The following is a 19977-nucleotide window of genomic DNA, read 5'->3' on the forward strand; positions in this document are numbered from 1 at the left end:
CATTTTTTCGCACACAAATAGAGCTTTCTTTGGGTGGTATTCCATCACTACTGGGGTTTTTATTTTTTGCTGTATAAACAAAAACTATTTTGAACCCCCCCCAATATTTTTACTTTTTGCTATAAAACATATCCCATAAAAAAAAAATCTTCATAAATTTAAGCCAAAATTTGTTGCTACATGTATTTGGATACAAAAAAACCACAAGAAGTGTATATTAATTACTTTGTGTGAAAATTATAGCATCTACAAATTAAGGTATCTATAATGGGATTTTTTTTTAATACTGGTCATGGCGCGATCAGCGATATGACCAATGACAGTAATACAGTGATCAATGCTAATAAAATGCACTGACACTGTACTAATGACACTGGGCAGCAAGGGGTTAACATGTCATTTGGGGGCCAGCTCCAAGAACCAGGAAGGGACAGCTGGCTCCCAATGACAAAGGTGGTGGTATGGGATGGGACCTGCAATGTAAGAGTGTGGGGGGGGGGTTGCAATCAAAGGGTTAACTGTGTGCCTAACTATATGTGATGTGTGCACTGCATTCTGTTTTACTAGGGGATGTGACTGTTTTTGTCCTCCTATTTTGCAGGGAGACAAAAACATGCACATCCCCACTGTCAGTAGCAAGATTTGTTTTGTATACCAAGGCATTTACACAGGTGGCCAGTTTTTGTCCCATCTCTGTACTTACTGAAGCCAAAGACTCAGCAAGACATGACTTCTGGGAGGTTTTCAGCACTGGCAGTCCATGCTTTTTTCTACTGACAGGTTCTCTTTAAATATAAGTCTACAACTGGCTGAGCTGCCACTTCATTGAGAATAACCTTCTTGATCCCCTTCAGTCTGGATTTCACCCTCAACACTCCACAGAAACTGCTCTCCTAACACTCACAACGACTTACCGCTAAAACCAATGGTCACTATTCCGTACTTTTACTCTTGGACCTCTTTGCTGCCTTTGACACAGTTGACCATCCCCTCCTCCTCAAAAAAACTTTATTTACTTGGCCTCCATGACTGTACTCTCCATTGGTTTGTAATCTTACCTATCTCACCGCACCTTCAGTGCCACTTACAACTCTACTTCCTCCTCTCCTACTCCTCTTACCATCAGGTCCCTCAAGGTTCTGTCCTTGGACCTCTCCTATTCTCGATCTACACTTCCTCCTTGGGTCAGCTCATAGCTTCCCGTGGTTTCCACTATCATTTGTATGCTGATGATGCACAAATCTAACTCTCTACTCCTCAGCTCACCCCATCAGTTTCCTCATGTATCACCGATTTACTAACAGACATATCAGAATGGATGTCATACCACTTCCTAAAACTCAATCTATCCAAATCTGAGCTCATAATATTTCCTCCCCTACGTGCCTCTTCCCCTGATTTCTCAGTCAGGATCAATAGCACCACTATCAACCCATCCCTGCATGCCAAGGTGCTAGGTGCAACCCTGAATTCTGAACTATCCTTTCAGGCCCACATCCAATCCCTGTCCAAATCGTGCCGCCTCAACCTCCGCAACATCTCCCCTTTTTAACCAATTATCCCACAAAGCTCCTAATTCACTCCCTGGTTATCTCTCGCCTCGACTACTGCAACTCCCTCCTCATTGGCTTACCTTTACATAGGCTATCCCCCCTCCAGACCATCATGAACACTGCTGCTAGGCTCATCCACCTTACCAACCGTTCGGTGTCTGCTACCGCTCTGCCAATCCCTCCACTGACCTCCATTCAGTGTCCTCCATCCCTCTCTGCCAATCCCTCCACTGACCTCCATTCAGTGTCCTCCATCCCTCTCTGCCAATCCCTCCACTGGCTTTCGCCCAATGAATAAAGTTCAAAATACTAACAACAACTTACAAAGCCATCCACAACTTCTAATTCACTCCCCGGTTATCTCTCGACGCGTCTACTGCAACTCCCTCCTCATTGGCTTACCTTTACATAGGCTATCCCCCCTCCAGACCATCATGAATACTGCTGCTAGGCTCATCCACCTTAGCAACCGTTCGGTGTCTGCTACCGCTCTGCCAATCCCTCCACTGGCTTTCGCCCAATGAATAAAGTTCAAAATACTAACAACATTTAACAAAGCCATCCACAACTCGGCCCCCAGCTACATCACCAACCTGGTCTCAAAATACCAACCAAACCGCTCTCTTCGATCCTCCCAAGACTTTCTGCTCTCTAGTTCCCATGTCACCTCCTCCCATGCTCGCCTCCAGGACTTCTCCCGAGCTTCTCCCATCCTATGGAACTCCCTACCCCAATCTGTCACACTATCTCCTAATCCATCCACCTTTAGACGATCCCTGAAAACTCTTCTCTTTAATGAAGCTTATCCTACTTCTAACTAAGAAACTACTTTTTATTTCCTCCATCAGCTCCTCCCCCCACAGCTATTACCTTCTGTATCACTCAACCCTTCCTCCTAGATTTTAAGCTCTAACGAGCCGGGCCCTCTGTGTCCTCTGGTACCAAATTGTATTGTAACTGTAATGTCTGCCTTCATTTTGTAAAGCGCTTAGCAAACTGTTGGTGCTATTTAAATCCTGTATAATAATAATAATTAAAAAAAATATCTACACTACTGGAGATCAGATTGAAAACAATTACATATTAAATGGACCTAACATGCTGTTTTTTTACATACAGTATGAGCAAAAAAAAAAAATCTTTCTTGCCTCATATTTTACCCCAGGTCCAGGAGACACCTTTACATATCGCGGCTCGGATCAAAGATGGTGAAAAAGTGGCCGAGATTCTGCTGAAGAGTGGAGCTGACGTCAACATGGAACAAGCTGTAAGTGCAACTCCCTTTGTCTGGTGGAGATAGGAGGGAAGCTAAAAAAAACTATTACAAACAGGGGCGGACTGACAACTTATGGGGCCCCCGGGCAATAGGGGATCATGGGGCCATTGTGTCCTCGCCCACACTCAAACCACACTCAAAAAAGCCTATGAAAGGTACCAGGGGCATCTCATGGGGCCCCTTACTGACCCCGGGCCCTCAGGCAGTGCCCGAGTTTCCGAAAGGTCAGTCCGCCCCTGATTACAAACTATTGTAACCTCATTGGCTATCAGCATGTGCACACTATTCAGACTCACACAACTGTTCATTGCCAGCATGCTGCAAAGAAGGACTCTTGCTCTCTGTGGGAAGCAGCGATCTCTCTGCAGAGGTCTGACACTCTCGCTGCGTCACAGCTAGAGCTCTACAGTCAGCAGGGAGCATGTGATGCCGTTCCTTCCACACTGACAGCGAGAGTCCTTCTCTACAGAATGTTGGAAGGGCACAGGCTTTTCTATGCAGGCTGTGGCTGCTTTTTAAACAAAACAAACTGATAATTGCACAATTTCTGCTTTTAGCCTGGGTTCACACCAATGCGGTACGGAATTTGCAGCGTTTTCTGTGCGAATTCCGCACCGCATTAGAATCGCACCTCATTCATGCAAACCGATGCAGGTGTGTATGTTAAGTTAACAACACCCCGAAATCAGTCCGCAAAATGCGGTGCGATGTGCAGAATTGGATCGCATAGGTGTGAATACCCATGTGATCCGATTCTAGTGTGGACCCAAAAAAGGGGCCTGCATCTTTTTGGTGCGGATGTGGTGCGATTAGAGCCATACAAAATGTACGGCTCACATCGCACCGCACACAAATCGAATGTGATTTGCACAGAAATGCAGTGTGGTTCCTGTGCGAATCACATGCGATATACCCCACCGCATATATATGAACCCGGGCTTAAAGCTAGACTCCATGCAGATATAAAAGGCTCAAAAAAAATTAATCTCTGTATTCATACTAAAAAAAATTAAATGTGTTTTTTTCATATAAACAGTGCTATGACAGTACTTGAATTAGACTCGGTATCAGCCACTTGCTGTCCCTGTACAGCAGAGCTGAGACTGGGAGAGAGAGCAACAGAAGCAGCACAAGGAGCTAGTCGGTTGTGTTTCAGTGCTCATTAGCTAACAAGTGGCATGCTGATAGGAGGAGAAAGCAGAGAGACAGAAAGTTCTGCTCATCAGTTGCTTTGCTTGATTCATCAGTTCATCCCCAGCTTCACTTTTCCCATATATGTGAACCCAGGCTGAAGCACCTAGATTGTGCTTAGCTGATTTAAACTAAACATTTAAATAGAAATATATCATGGTTTTATACATTTTTGTTTTTATTATTGTTAGAAAATAAATAATATTTACAAAAATAGCAAAATACAATAAAAAAAAATATTTACCTTATTCAGTCATGGTAATAGGAAATATTACAATGCATTGACACCTGTCCAGCCAGAAGGTGGAGCCCTCGGGTAGCTTTTTGCACATTTTTCCAGTTACTGGTTACAAAAAAGGCTATTATAGCTGAAGTACAGTGCCTTGAAAAAGTATTCATACCTCTTGAAGTTTTCCACATTTTGTCATGTTACAACCAAAAATATAAATGTATATTATTGGGATTTTATGTAATAGACCAGGGGTCTCCAAACTTTTGAAACAAAGGGCCCTTCAAACTTAAGGGGGGCCGAATTTTGGCCAGTGGGAGTAAACAATACCCTAGGCTTGGTGGTCAGTGGGAGGAAAAGTACCCCATCATTGCTGTCAGTGGAATAATTAGTTCCCCATTTCTGGTATCAGTGGGAAGAGCAGCACCCCATCGTTGGTGTCAGTGGGAGGAATAGTGCGCCATCGTTGGTGTCAGTGGGAGGAATAGCGCCCCATCATTGGTATCAGTGGGAGGAATAGCGCCCCATCATTGGTGTCAGTGGGAGGAATAGTGCCCCATCATTGGTGTCAGTGGGAGGAATAGTGCCCCATCATTGGTATCAGTGGGAGGAATAGTGCCCCATCATTGGTATCAGTGGGAGGAATAGTGCCCCATCATTGGTATCAGTGGGAGGAATAGTGCCCCATCATTGGTATCAGTGGGAGGAATAGTGCCCCATCATTGGTGTCAGTGGGAGGAATAGTGCCCCATCGTTGGTGTCAGTGGGAGGAATAGCGCCCCATCATTGGTATCAGTGGGAGGAATAGCGCCCCATCATTGGTGTCAGTGGGAGGAATAGTGCCCCATCATTGGTGTCAGTGGGAGGAATAGTGCCCCATCATTGGTATCAGTGGGAGGAATAGTGCCCCATCATTGGTATCAGTGGGAGGAATAGTGCCCCATCATTGGTATCAGTGGGAGGAATAGCGCCCCATCATTGGTATCAGTGGGAGGAATAGTGCTCCATCATTGGTATCAGTGGGAGGAATAGTGCCCCATCATTGGTATCAGTGGGAGGAATAGTGCCCCATCATTGGTATCAGTGGGAGGAATAGTGCCCCATCGTTGGTGTCAGTGGGAGGAATAGCGCCCCATCGTTGCTGTCAGTGGCAGGAACAGTGCCCCATTGTTGGTGTCAGTGGGAGGAACAGTGCCCCATCGTTGGTGTCAGTGGGAGGAACAGCGCCCCATCATTTGTATCAGTGGGAAGAACAGCGCCCCATTGTTGCTGTCAGTGGGAGGAACAGTGCCCCATCGTTGGTGTCAGTGGGAGGAACAGCGCCCCATCATTTGTATCAGTGGGAAGAACAGCGCCCCATTGTTGCCGTCAGTGGGAGGAATAGTGTTTCATATTAGTGGAAGGAAAAGTGCTCCAATGGCCAAATAAAAGAAGGCAAAGGGCCACATCGGGCCAGTGGGCCGCAGTTTGGAGACCAATACAAAGTGGCTCATAATTGTGAAGTGGAAGAAAAATGATTTTCAACATTTTTTACAAATAAATGTCTGAAAAGTGTGGCGTGCATTTGTATTCAGCCCCCTTTACTCTAGTACCCCTAACTAAAATCTAGTGTAACCAATTGCCTTCAGAAGTCACCTAATTAGTAAATAGAGTCCCCCTGTGTGTAATTTAATCTCAGTATAAATACAGCTGTTCTGTGAGGCCCTCAGAGGTTTGTTAGAGAACATTAGTGAACAAACAGCATCATGAAGGCCAAGGAACACACCAGACATATCAGGGATAAAGTTATGGAGAAGTTTAAAGCAGGGTTAGGTTATTAAAAAAATCCCAGGCTTTGAACATCTCAAGGAGCAATGTTCAATCCATCATCCAAAAATGGAAAGAGTATGGCACAACTGCAAACCTAGCAAGACATGGCCGTCTACCTAAACTGACAGGCCGGGTAAGGAGAGCGTTAACCAGAGAAACAGCCAAGAGGCCCATGGGAACTCTGGAGGAGCTGCAAAGATCCACAGCTCAGGTGGGAGAATCTGTCCACAGGACAACTATTAGTCGTGCACTCCACAAATCTGGCCTTTATGGAAGAGTGGCAAGAAGAAAGCCATTGTTGGAAGAAAGCCATAAGAAGTCCCTTTGCAGTTTGTGAGAAGCCATGTGGGGGACACAGAAAACATGTGGAAGAAGGGGCTCTGGTCTGATGAGACCAAAATGTAACTTTGCAAAAGCAAAACGCTATGTGTGGCGGAAAAGTAACACTGCACATCACCCTGAACACACCATCCCCACTGTGAAACATGGTGGTGGCAGCATCATGTTAGGGGGATGCTTTTCTTCAGCAGGGACAGGGAAGCTGGTCAGAGTTAATGGGAAGATGGATGGAGCCAAATACAGGACAATTTTAGAAGAAAACCTGTTAGGGTCTGCAAAAGACTTGAGACCGGGGCAGAGATTCTCCTTCCAGCAGGACAACGACCCGAAACATCCAGCCAGAGCTACAATGGAATGGTTCAGATCAAAGCATCTTCATGTGTTAGAATGGCCCAGTCACAGTCCAGACCGAAATCCAGTAGAGAATCTGTGGTAAGACTTGAAAAAATTGCTGTTCATAGACACTCTCCATCTATTCTGACAGAGATTGAGCTATTTGGCAAAGAAGAATGGGCAGAAATGTCCCTCTCTAGATGTGCAAAGCTGGGAGAGACATCCCCAAAAAGATTTGCAGCTGGAATTGCAACCAAAGGGGGTCCTACAAAGTATTGACTCCGGGGGGCTAAATACAAATGCCGCCACACTTTCCAGATTTTTATTTGTAAAAAATGTTGAAAACCATTTCTCATTTTCCTTCCACTTCACAATTATGTTCCACTCCACAATTATGTTATCCCAACACAATACCCAATAAAACACATTTACATTTTTGGTGGTAACATCACAAAATGTGGAAAGTTCCAAGGGGTATGAAGGCACTGTATACACTCACGGAGGAGTCTCAGACAAGCAACCCCTTCCTCACTGGACGGTCCACTCTGAAGTTTCAATTAGATGAGGCCAGCTGGGAAGTGAGCTACTTTTGCAGTGGTGTCTCTTTTAAAAAAGTGCTCTGCAAATTTTTTTGTTGCATATTAATATTATGTGTCAAAATAAATAGTGTATACACTTTTAAGATATAAAACATCTTTAAAACTTAAATTTTTTTTAATTTACCCAAAGCCATTATAGCTTTTATCGTGACCTTTGGGGAAAGTTTAGTCCAGCATACTGTATCTCATTCAGGGTTCCTCCAGGGGTTGCTAGAGGTTCCTTAAAGAAATGAACAATTTCTGCCTCTTGGATAAGTAACCATGGATCAAAATGAGGTTTTCAGCTATCTGGGCATTGTACCCACTGACCACCAATGTAAGGGACATTCTTCCCACTGAACACCAATGTAAGGGACATTCTTCCCACTGATCACCAATGTAAGGGACATTCTTCCCACTGATCACCAAAGTAAGGGACATTCTTCCCACTGACCACCAATGTAAGGAGCATTCTTCCCACTGATCACCAATGTAAGGGACATTCTTCCCACTGATCACCAATGTAAGGGGCATTCTTCCCACTGATCACCAATGTAAGGAGCATTCTTCCCACTGATCACCAATGTAAGGGACATTCTTCCCACTGACCCCCAATGTAAGGGACATTCTTCCCACTGATCTCCAATGTAAGGAGCATTCTTCCCACTGATCACCAATGTAAGGAGCATTCTTCCCACTGACCACCAATGTAAGGAGCATTCTTCCCACTGACCCCCAATGTAAGGGACATTCTTCCCACTGATCACCAATGTAAGGGACATTCTTCCCACTGATCACCAATGTAAGGGACATTCTTCCCACTGACCCCCAATGTAAGGGACATTCTTCCCACTGACCACCAATGTAAGGGACATTCTTCCCACTGATCACCAATGTAAGGGACATTCTTCCCACTGATCACCAATGTAAGGGACATTCTTCCCACTGATCACCAATGTAAGGAGCATTCTTCCCACTGATCACCAATGTAAGGGACATTCTTCCCACTGACCACCAATGTAAGGAGCATTCTTCCCACTGATCACCAATGTAATGAGCATTCTTTCCACTGATCACCAATGTAAGGGACATTCTTCCCACTGACCACCAATGTAAGGAGCATTCTTCCCACTGATCACCAATGTAATGAGCATTCTTTCCACTGATCACCAATGTAAGGGACATTCTTCCTACTGATCACCAATGTAAGGAACATTCTTCCCACTGATCACCAATGTAAGGAGCATTCTTCCCACTGATCACCAATGTAATGAGTATTCTTTCCACTGACCACCAATGTAAGGGACATTCTTCCCACTGATCACCAATGTAAGGGACATTCTTCCCACTGATCACCAATGTAAGGAGCATTCTTCCCACTGATCACCAATGTAAGGGACATTCTTCCTACTGATCACCAATGTAAGGAACATTCTTCCCACTGATCACCAATGTAAGTGACATTAGGGACATTCTTCCCACTGAGCACCAATGTTTGGAGCATTCATTCTCACTAACCACCAGCTTAGGGGCATTCTTTCCACTGACCAGCAGTGTAAGAAACATTCTTCCTACTGACTACAAAAAAGAAACACACTACCTACTTACCACTAATGTAAGGAGAATTCCTATCATTGACCACCAGTGTACAAAGCATTCTTTCCCTTGACAGCCAACATAAAGAGGACATTCTTCCCACTGATCACCAAATGTAAGAAGCATTTTTTCCACAAATTAGAAGCAATTTCCCCACTGACGATCAATTTAAGGGGGTATTCTTTCCACTGACCACCAATATAAGGAAAATTGTTCCCACTGACTACAAAAGTAAGGAAAATTCTTTCCACTGACCACCAATGTAAGGAAACCTCTTCCCACTGACCATCAATATAAAGAACATTCTTCATACTGACCACCAATGTAAGTAAAATTTTTCCCACTGACGACCAATATAAGGAAAATTCTTCCCACTGACCACCAATGTAAGGGACATTCTTCCCACTGATCACCAATGTAAGGGACATACTTCCCACTGATCACCAATGTAAGGGACATTCTTCCCACTGATCACCAATGTAAGGGACATTCTTCCCACTGATCACCAATGTAAGGGACATTCTTCCCACTGATCACCAATGTAAGGGACATTCTTCTCACTGATCACCAATGTAAGGGACATTCTTCCCACTGATCACCAATGTAAGGGACATTCTTCCCACTGATCACCAATGTAAGGGACATTCTTCCCACTGACCACCAATGTAAGGAGCATTCTTCCCACTGACCTCCAATGTAAGGGACATTCTTCCCACTGATCACCAATGTAAGGAGCATTCTTCCCACTGATCACCAATGTAAGGAGCATTCTTCCCACTGATCACCAATGTAAGAGACATTCTTCCCACTGATCACCAATGTAAGGAGCATTCTTTCCACTGATCACCAATGTAAGGGGCATTCTTTCCACTGATCACCAATGTAAGGAACATTCTTCCCACTGATCACCAATGTAAGGGACATTCTTCCCACTGATCACCAATGTAAGGGACATTCTTCCCACTGATCACCAATGTAAGGGGCATTCTTCCCACTGATCACCAATGTAAGGGACATTCTTCCCACTGATCACCAATGTAAGGGACATTCTTCCCACTGATCACCAATGTAAGGGACATTCTTCCCACTGATCACCAATGTAAGGAACATTCTTCCCACTGATCACCAATGTAAGGGGCATTCTTCCCACTGATCACCAATGTAAGGGACATTCTTCCCACTGATCACCAATGTAAGGGACATTCTTCCCACTGATCACCAATGTAAGGGACATTCTTCCCACTGATCACCAATGTAAGGGGCATTCTTCCCACTGATCACCAATGTAAGGGACATTCTTCCCACTGACCACTAATCACCACAGAGAAAATTCTCCACCATTGTAAAGGGGACCTTAAGCCAATGACCAACAATGTTAGGTGGCCCTTATCCCATTGAACTTTAAGAGGACCTTTCTCTGTATCTGTAGCAGATCCTATAATGGTGTGACTTTCTACTGTTACCCGAACTGCCCATGAGTGCCTCCATTTTCATAGTGGAAATCACTGGGCTCATCTTTCAATGCATTGCCCAGTGCCTGTGTGATCCATCTTTAGATCTGCCCATATGGGTGCATCCTTATAACAGGTGCTATAAGACGGCTCCCAGCGATGCTGTAGGGGAACATTGTGACATGATGTGTACAGTCAGACAATGCTGTATATTTTTCTTCTCAGAGAGACAACAGCCATGCTAAATAAACCAACCATTGGGGGGGTATAAGGGTTTAGTGTCATTCATTTTCTGTGCTCTTTTGAGGGCCAGAAGGAACGTGTAATGGCAGCCAGCACGTCAAAACAGAGGATGCTGGTCTAAGACGCGAGTATACTTGCAGCAGCGCAGTAAGGACTGATTATACTCTGGAGCAAGACAGAGAAAAACTGTGTTCAGAAATCTCAGCCATGTCTTCTTACACTTCTCTTTGGCAGAATGGGGAGACGGCCATGCATGTGGCAGCTCAGTATGGGAACATCAAAATGATCAGTGCCCTGATCGAAGAGGGAGGAGAGGTCGCATGGCAATCCAAGGTTGGTTATACTTTTTTGGGGGATATTTGATCGGTGCTGAGGTACAGGTAGTTACTCACAGGGGTTCTTGTTTCATCCTGAAAGCATATTCTGTATTTCTGTATTACAGTAATGGTGCAGCGCTTAGGATATTAATGCCATAAATACTAACAGGTGATGATTAAAAGTTCAAATATGAGCATAAAACCGCATAAAGTTCAAAAGCTTCACATGCTTGTTTCAGGCTTCGCTGACTACGCAGGAATCCCTTCCTCACACCTCTGAAAGAAATCCGGTTGGTGTAATGCCGTGAGCAGGATTCCTGTGTAGTCAGGGAAGCCTGAAACAAGCGTGTGCAATTTGACGCCCCGCACAAGATCCAGCCCAGTATCCAGAGGAGGAGCCTCCTGCACAAGATCCAGCCCAGTATCCAGAGGAGGTGCCTCCTGCACAAGATCCAGCCCAGTATCCAGAGAGGGAGCCTCCTGCACAAGATCCAGCCCAGTATCCAGAGAGGGAGCCTCCTGCACAAGATCCAGCCCAGTATCCAGAGAGGGAGCCTCCTGCACAACATCCAGCCCAGTATCCAGAGAGGGAGCCTCCTGCACAACATCCAGCCCAGTATCCAGAGAGGGAGCCTCCTGCACAAGATCCAGCCCAGTATCCAGAGAGGGAGCCTCCTGCACAACATCCAGCCCAGTATCCAGAGAGGGAGCCTCCTGCACAAGATCCAGCCCAGTATCCAGAGGAGGAGCCTCCTGCACAACATCCAGCCCAGTATTCAGAGAGGGAGCCTCCTGCACAAGATCCAGCCCAGTATCCAGAGAGGGAGCCTCCTGTACAAGATCCAGCCCAGTATCCAGAGAGGGAGCCTCCTGCACAAGATCCAGCCCAGTATCCAGAGAGGGAGCCTCCTGCACAAGATCCAGCCCAGTATACAGAGAGGGAGCCTCCTGCACAAGATCCAGCCCAGTATCCAGAGAGGGAGCCTCCTGCACATTCTGTGAGCAGTACCCACTTATCCCTTAAGGGGAAACTTTGATGTACCACTCCAGTCTTCAGAGAGAAGTTACCCCAGTACCTGGTTTACCCTGATGATACCCTGATGACATCTGGATTTATATTTATGGGCGCTTTAACATTGCGCGTCTGGTGAGTGCGCAATCCTTTCACAATTATTGCACAAGCACCGACCCTACCGGGAAAACAGGCACTTTAGGAGCACTGCAAGGCACTTTTGAACTTTATGCTGTTTTATGCTCATATTTGAACTTTTAATCATCACCTGTTAGTATTTATGGCATTAATATCCTAAGCGCTGCACCATTACTGTATCATTGGATTGAGGTTTTATATTGGTTACCTTTGTGCATAGCTGCTGTTATCTTTTCCCCACATCTTAGTGCGCTCACATATCTTTACCATTTGTATATCTGTATTGAAACATCCAACACAGAAACAGGCCACCACTAGAGGTATTATTTATTTATTTTTCATTTTTATATTTTACTCGGTACCTTATATAACACATCAGGAAGAAGGCCTAGCATCTGCAGGGGCCTCTATGGCTGCACATTACCAAAGGTGCTAAAAGGCCACATGTGAAACACAGAAACATAGAAAAGGGATGAGAGTAAAAAAAAAAACAAGTGGTCCATTCAGTCTGCCTCTTTTTTTTTTTTTCTGCTAGAAGTCTATCCCGAACATCAGCTACCCTTTCAGTAAATACTACTTTCTAAGATTAGTTTTGAATTTAAGGTAATGTTTTTGATCTTGACTTCATATTATTATTATTATACAGGATTTATATCGCGCCAACGGTTTGCTCAGCACTGTACATTATAGTGGGAGACAATACAGCAACAATACAGTTCAATACAAGAGGGATTTGAGGGCCCTGCTCCTTGGAGCTTACAATCTAGGAGGGAGGGGGTGAATGGTACAGTAGGTAGACTTCCCTGAAGAGAAAGGTTTTCAGTGATCGCCGAAAGGCAAGTAGAGTAGGTGATAATCTGATAGATTGGGGTAGGGAGTTCCAGAGGATGGGTGACGCCCTGGAGAAGTCTTGGAGACGAGCATGGGAGGAGGAGATAAGGGAGCTAGAGAGTAGGAGGTCTTGTGAGGAGCGAAGTGTACGGTTTGGGTGATATTTAGAGGTAAATATAAATATTGAAAATCCTCCCCTCTTGAACCTTATTCACCTGTTTAATTTATTTAGTTCCAGTCATGTCTCTAGTTTCCCTTCTTTCCTCCAGATAGTACATATTAAAGCGAAGCTCCACCGAAAAGGGGAAGTTCCGCTTTAAGCCCTGGTTCACATATGTGTGGATCCGCACGAAAATCCGTGCAGCCGCACCACCCGCACAGAGGAATGCGGACCCGCGGGCGGGTATCATTAGTTCTAATGAAACGCCGCCTGCTCTGGAAAACACAACCGTACTGGGATCCGAGGTTCCCGTGCGGGCTTCGTTTTCAGAAGTGCAGGGACTTCTTCCCTGTGTGTCACGGGGCATGGGAGTCCATTCAAATGAATGGGCTCTTGTGCCCGCCAAAACGCAGCCCGCATAGTCGCATATATGTGAACCAGGGGTAAGCCTTTGTCCCCCAGTAAGGAATGGCATCTTGGGGGAGCGGCTACCCGAATTGAGCAGGTACCTGCTCTCACTTCCGCTGCAATTGCAGGTGATTGGAAGAGGAAGTTCTCCTCTCCCCTCCCTCCCCGTAGCCTTCAGGGGCACATGACAGGTCCCAGAAGACTACAGGACCATTCACAAAGTGCAGCACTACTGGCGCATGCGCAATGGACACCCGGCTGTGAAGCCGCAAGCTGTCATACCCGGATGCCCACACTGAAGTTGCCGGAACTGGTGAAACCAGCCATGGTGAGAACACCGCTGGCACTGCTGGACCAACGGACAAGTAAGTGGCTGTATTTTAAAAGTCAGCAGCTACAGTTTTTGTAGCTGTTGATTTTATTTTTTTTATTCAACTGGAACTCTGCTTTAAGTTCCCAAAGTCTCTTCTGATAAGTTTTATTCCTCAGACCTTTTTACTATTTTTGCTGCCCGTCTCTTGACTTGTTCTATCTGATCAATATATTTTTGTAAGTGAGGTCTCCAGAACTGGACACAGTATTCTAAATGAGGTCTAACTAAGGATCTCTGTAGGGGAATCAGGACCTCCTTCCTCCTGCCGGTGACCCCTCTAGTGATATAAAGATCTATATAGAGGAATCAGGACCTCCTTCCTCCTGCCGGTGACCCCTCTAGTGATATAAAGATCTATATAGGGGAATCAGGACCTCCTTCCTTCTGCTGGTGATCCCTCTGGTGATATAAAGATCTATTTAGAGGAATCAGGACCTCCTTCCTCCTGCCGGTGACCCCTCTAGTGATCTATATAGGGGAATCAGGACCTCCTTCCTCCTGCTGGTGGTATAAAGATCTATTTAGAGGAATCAGGGCCTCCTTCCTCCTGCCGGTGACCCCTCTAGTGATCTATATAGGGGAATCAGGACCTTCTTCCTCCTGCTGGTGACCCCTCTAGTGATATAAAGATCAATACAGAGGAATCAGGACCTCCTTCCTCCTGCTGGTGATCCCTCTGGTGATATAAACATCTATATAGAGGAATCGGGACCTCCTTCCTCCTGCTGGTGATCCCTCTAGTGATATAAAGATCTATATAGAGGAATCAGGACCTCCTTCCTCCTGCTGGTGACCCCTCTAGTGATATTAAGATCTATATAGAGGAATAGGGATCTGCGTACTCCTGCTGGTGACCTCTCTAGCGATGAAAAGATCTATATAGAGGAATCAGGACCTCCTTCCTCCTGCTGGTGACCCCTCTAGTGATATAAAGATCTATATAGAGGAATCAGGACCTCCTTCCTCCTGCGGGTGACCCCTCTAGTGATATAAAGATCTATATAGAGGAATCTGGATCTGCTTCCTCCTGCTGCTGACCCCTCTAGTGATAAAAAGATCTATATTGAGGAATAAGGACCTCCTTTCTCCTGCTGGTGATCCCTCTAGTGATCCTAGAATTCTATTCACATTTCCCACAGCCTGGCCACACTGTTTGCTTCTTTTGCAATCATCTGAAATAAGTACTCCCAAATCTTTTTCCTCTGTGGTGCTGATCACCACTGTTCCCCCAATGTGACCCCTGAACTGCAAGTTAAGCACCAGGACTTTATAGTATAGCAGTCATATAGCATGGGGACATTGATAGATCCATGAGTAGAACTCTACAAAATGGTTTGCTACTAGTCCAGGGGGGACGACCCCAATCCTACCACCCCCATCATGACACATTGGGTACAGTTCATGCCAAGGGTGAAGGTTCTGTCATATGATTCTACAGGATCCTTCACCCATGACCCAGTTTGGGGGTGGATTTAAAAATTAGCTGGTCTATAGCTATGTCACCTCCAATTCGATGTAAGGAAAACAAATTTTGCAAAAACATTTGAACTGTCTAAAAAATAAAATTCTCTAATTTTTAGGATCTCAGAATAATTTTGTATGTCTGGTTCTTTCTTCTCCCATCCTAGGCACAAGAGAATGCACTTCACACCGCCGTCCGCCACTGCCACCTGCCAATCGTAGAGCTTATTCTTGACTATCTGTCCAATGAGAAGAGTGAGGCTGAAGCTCTGTGCTGTGTGAACCAGCCCAACCAGGTACGGAAACAGTGTGTACAAGAGACGTGATTGATGAACAGCCTCGGCCAACCATTGCAAAAAGCACACTTCGTACAGGACTCTGTTCTCTGAGGACAAACTTTACAAATTTTACAAGAATTTTTGGGGAAAATATGCAGAGCTCCTATCACCTAAAAAGCTGCACCCCAAATACCTAACCATCTTAACCCTTGTGCGGATTTATTTTTACATTATTTTACTAAGCTTAGGCTTTAGGGCTCATGTACACTGCAGCTGATAGACTCACGTTTAGGAACTGTTCTGCATTTTTTTCAACAGCCCCTGAACTCCCCCAAATGTTCTCCTGTGTCCATGTACACATCTTTATTTACAGTCGTTTACAGGTATTTGAGTTTACAGTCGTTTTTTTTTTTTTTAAAACACCAAACTTGCATTCAGGAGTAGATTTTATCAGCGTTTCAAACGCAAAACGTTTCTAAACGCGGCAAATCACGTTTATAAGCATTTGCGTTTGAATTTTTTTTTTAACTCTTCCAGTTCCCAATGCTGTCCAGATCCTTTTTTCATCATGAAAAATGCACGCAAAGAGTTTTCAAAGTGCTCAGATGCACAAAACACTGAACACAGGATGTTCCTACCTGTCACACATTGTAATGACCAATTCACACCTCAGACCTCTCCCACCCTTGGAAACAAAAGATATGTTAATTACCAATTCACACCTCAGACCTCTCCCACCCTTGGAAACAAAAGATATGTTAATGCCCAATCACACCTCAGGCCTCTCCCACCCTTGGAAACAAAAGATATGTTAATTACCAATTCACACCTCAGACCTCTCCCACCCTTGGAAACAAAAGATATGTTAATGACCATTTACACCTCAGACCTCTCCCACCCTTGGAAACAAAAGATATGTTAATGACCATTCACACCTCAAATTCCTCATGAAGACCCCCTGCCAGGTGGCCTTAATGACTCCCTCCACCAGACACCTTTCCCACCCTTGGAAACAAAAGAAATGTTAATGAGCAACTCACACCTAAGCTAATCTCCACACATACTGCATGTCTCTGCTTCTACTCTCTGTATTTCTCTGAAACAGTTTGAAATAGTTAACCATTTCAATACCGTGCAATTTTACACCTTCCTGCCCAGGCCATTTTTCACGTTTCAGCGCTCTCACACTTTGAATGACAATTGCGCGGTCATATAACACTGTACCCAAACTAAAATTTTATCATTTTCTTCACACAACTAGAGCTTTCTTTTGGTGGTATTTAATCACTGCTGGGGTTTTTATTTTTTGCTAAATTAACAAAAAAAGACCAAAAATTTTGAAAAAAAAACACATTTTTCTTTGTTTCTGTTATAAAAGTTTACAAATAAATAATTGTTCTTCAAAAATTTAGGCCGAGATGTATTCTGCTACATGTCTTTGGTGAAAATAACCCAAATTAGGATGTATTATTTAGTTTGTAGGAAAGTTATAGAGTTCACAAACTATGGTATAGATCTGAATATTGATCAATCCTGAAGTACTGACAGCCAATCTAATTTCTTGAGGTCCAAGAATGTCAGAACAGTACAGATATCCCCCAAATGTCAGAACAGGAGAGATATCCCCAAATGACCCCTTTTTGCAGAGTAGACAGTCCGACGTACTTCATAAGAGGAATGGCGAGTTTTTTGAAGTTGTATTTTTGTGTCATAATTTTTCGGAAAATGAAAAAATTAAAAAAATTATTTTCACTATTTCTTTTTTTACATACTGTCACCAGTGCAGTACAGCGTCATCATATAACTGGCATGGCGGTGAACAGGGACATTGACTGATGACAGTATGAAAAAAAAAAAAATATATATTTTTTTATTTTTTTTTATTATTTTTAATTTTTTATTACATTTTTTTTTTTTTTTTTTTAAGATTTTTTTTTCATATTTTGCTATGACCAAAGTAGTACAATGTTACCATAGTAACATTGTACTACTTTGAGGAAGTGATCAGTATTTTTTTTTTTTTTACACAATTTGCTTATAGCAAAGAATTACTTTGCTATAAGCAAGCATTTACCTGAATGACATCGATTCATTCAGCTTTTTTTTTTTTTTGTGCTTAGCTGTGATTTGGTCACAGCTAATCACATGACATGTGCATGTGATTAGCTGTGACCATTCACAGCTAGGCACTAGTATACAATGGATGGCATCATGAATGAAGCCATCCATTGTATACAACTGTCATGTGACCTGCTGTGATTGGTCACAGCAGGTCACATGGTACCAGCAACGGGAGCCGATACTCGGATCTGTCATCGGCCATGTCCGAGGTGCACGGCCGGTGACAGATCGCGCTGCTGCGCCGCTCTGCATTAGCGCAAACTGCGCATGTGCGGGAGCACGCCAAATGGCGTGCACCCGGAATGCAGGAACACTTTTGAAGCCGCCAAACGGCCATTGGCCGGGCGGCTAATGGTTAATAATTTACCACTTTTCAGTGCATTCTGGGCATTTGGGAGGTTCTCCTGTGTTTATCTTTAAAAAACACTTGTAAACATAAATGCGTTATGCAAACGCGGCTAAACAGATGTTTTTTAACCTACGTTTTCCAGCAGTCAGCTTCCATCGGTCAGAAGTGTCCCGTGTACACGGGGCCTTAATATTTATGTAAAGTTCTGCTTTAAGGCCCTTTAAAAGCCAGCAGGTTTCCCATCACTGCTCTACATACTACTGTATATCAGGCAAATGGTGGTCTTTGAAAAATGTTATAAAAAGAAAGTATTTTGTATTCTAACATTATTCTGCACAAACAAAGGATTCTGGAGCACCTGTAATCCCCCTCCTGTACCTGTCTATAGATTCATGCAACATTAAAAGCAAGAACACTAATGGCCAGGGCAGCGGATAAGGGGGTACCACCAATGTTCCTGTATGGGGCCCAGGTCAGAGGGGGGGGCCCAATCAGCTGGGTAAATCGGATGTGGGCAGGGAGGGTGATTGGCTTGGCGGGGGAGGCAATTACTGGAACTTATCTCTGTATGGCGCTCTCTCTGGCTTCTTCCCCTCTCCCCCCCCCCCCCACTGGCTTCTCATCTCTTTCCCACTAGCAGCTGCATAGGATCCTTCAGGATGGAGAGTGGGGGAAAGGTCCGGTAAATATGTCACAATTACCAGTCCCTTTCTTTCCTGAATGAACATAATGAGTAATCGGTACCAATCACTCACCGTGTTCATTCCTAACTGAATCATAGTAAACTGTTTTATTCAGGGGGGGGCAGGGCTCTGTCAGGTTGGCTGTATGGGGTCCCGTGGTTTCTAACAGCAGCCCTGCTAAAGGCTATTTTATTTTACCAGGAAGGAGAGACTCCACTGCATCTCGCTGCGGCACTCGTAAAAGACTCGATTCACTTTGAGGAAGAAGATGTGAAAATCATCAGACTTCTTCTGGAACACGGTGCTGATATTTCATGTACCACAACATTGGTAAGGTCATACACCATATACTAGGCTGGGCTCCTCCTTGTATCCTTGTATCCTGTGACTCCTCCACACCTCTGCATGGGATCCAGGATGCTTTGCTCCTTGTTAGATGGTTTCTTGGATCTCAGCAATGGCATTGGATTTTACTATTTACAGAAATTGGGAGGAACAGAGAGAGCGTTATTGAGTTCCTTCTACTGAGCGTCCACCACTTAGATAAAAAATACTTATGATCGTTATAGTAATTACTGTATTTTTCGCTCCATAAGATGCACTTTCCCCCCCCCCCCCAAAAATGGGGGGAAATATCTGTGCGTCTTATGGAGCGAATATGGAGCGGCCGGCCTGGTATTCCCCCTGCCGCCGTGTTAGAATACCGGGCCGGCTGCTCGGCTCTTCTGTGCAGCAGAACCTGCTCCTTAGTCCTACCTGATCCTCGGTCCAGCGGTGTCCTCATCACCACTGGTTTCACCGGCCGTCTTCTCTCCGGCATCTTTAGTGTGGGCACCCGGCTGTGACAGCTTGTGGCTTCACAGCCGGGTGCCCACTGCGTATGCGCGAGAAGCGCTGCGCTTTGTGAATGGCCCCTTGGTCCTCTGGGATCTGTCACGTGTTCCAGAAGATTACGGGGAGGGAGGAAGGACAACCACCGCTTCTGATCGCCTAGGGAGATCGCAGTGGAAGTGGGAGCGGGTATCTGTCATCTCCTGTACTATGTCTGAAGTCTCTGGTCATCTCCTGTAGTACATCCGCAGTCTCTAGTCATCCCCTGTACTATGTCCGCAGTCTCTGGTCAGCTCCTGTACTATATCCGCAGTCTCTGGTCATCTCCTGTACTATGTCCGCAGTCTCTGGTCATCTCCTGTACTGTGTCCGCAGTCTCTGGTCATCTCCTGTACTGTGTCCGCAGTCTCTGGTCAT

The 19977-nt window shown here is 44.8% G+C and overlaps 1 protein-coding gene across 1 annotated transcript in view; it reads left to right on the top strand.

Annotated features, from left to right (window-relative positions):
• The window catches only part of LOC149452295 (uncharacterized), a 192827-nt gene that overhangs the window by 60584 nt on the left and 112266 nt on the right, over positions 1-19977 (top strand). The window contains exons 11-14 of the mRNA XM_089689531.1: positions 2719-2820; positions 10833-10931; positions 15466-15594; positions 18931-19059. Coding sequence (XP_089545657.1) covers positions 2719-2820; positions 10833-10931; positions 15466-15594; positions 18931-19059 — 459 coding nt within the window. The remainder of the gene's footprint in view (positions 1-2718; positions 2821-10832; positions 10932-15465; positions 15595-18930; positions 19060-19977) is intronic.

The sequence above is a fragment of the Staurois parvus genome, unplaced genomic scaffold (genome assembly GCF_062004578.1).
Source record: "Staurois parvus isolate SC_StPar_1 unplaced genomic scaffold, SC_StPar_1.0 ptg000485l, whole genome shotgun sequence".
NCBI classification, from domain to species: Eukaryota; Metazoa; Chordata; class Amphibia; order Anura; family Ranidae; genus Staurois; species Staurois parvus.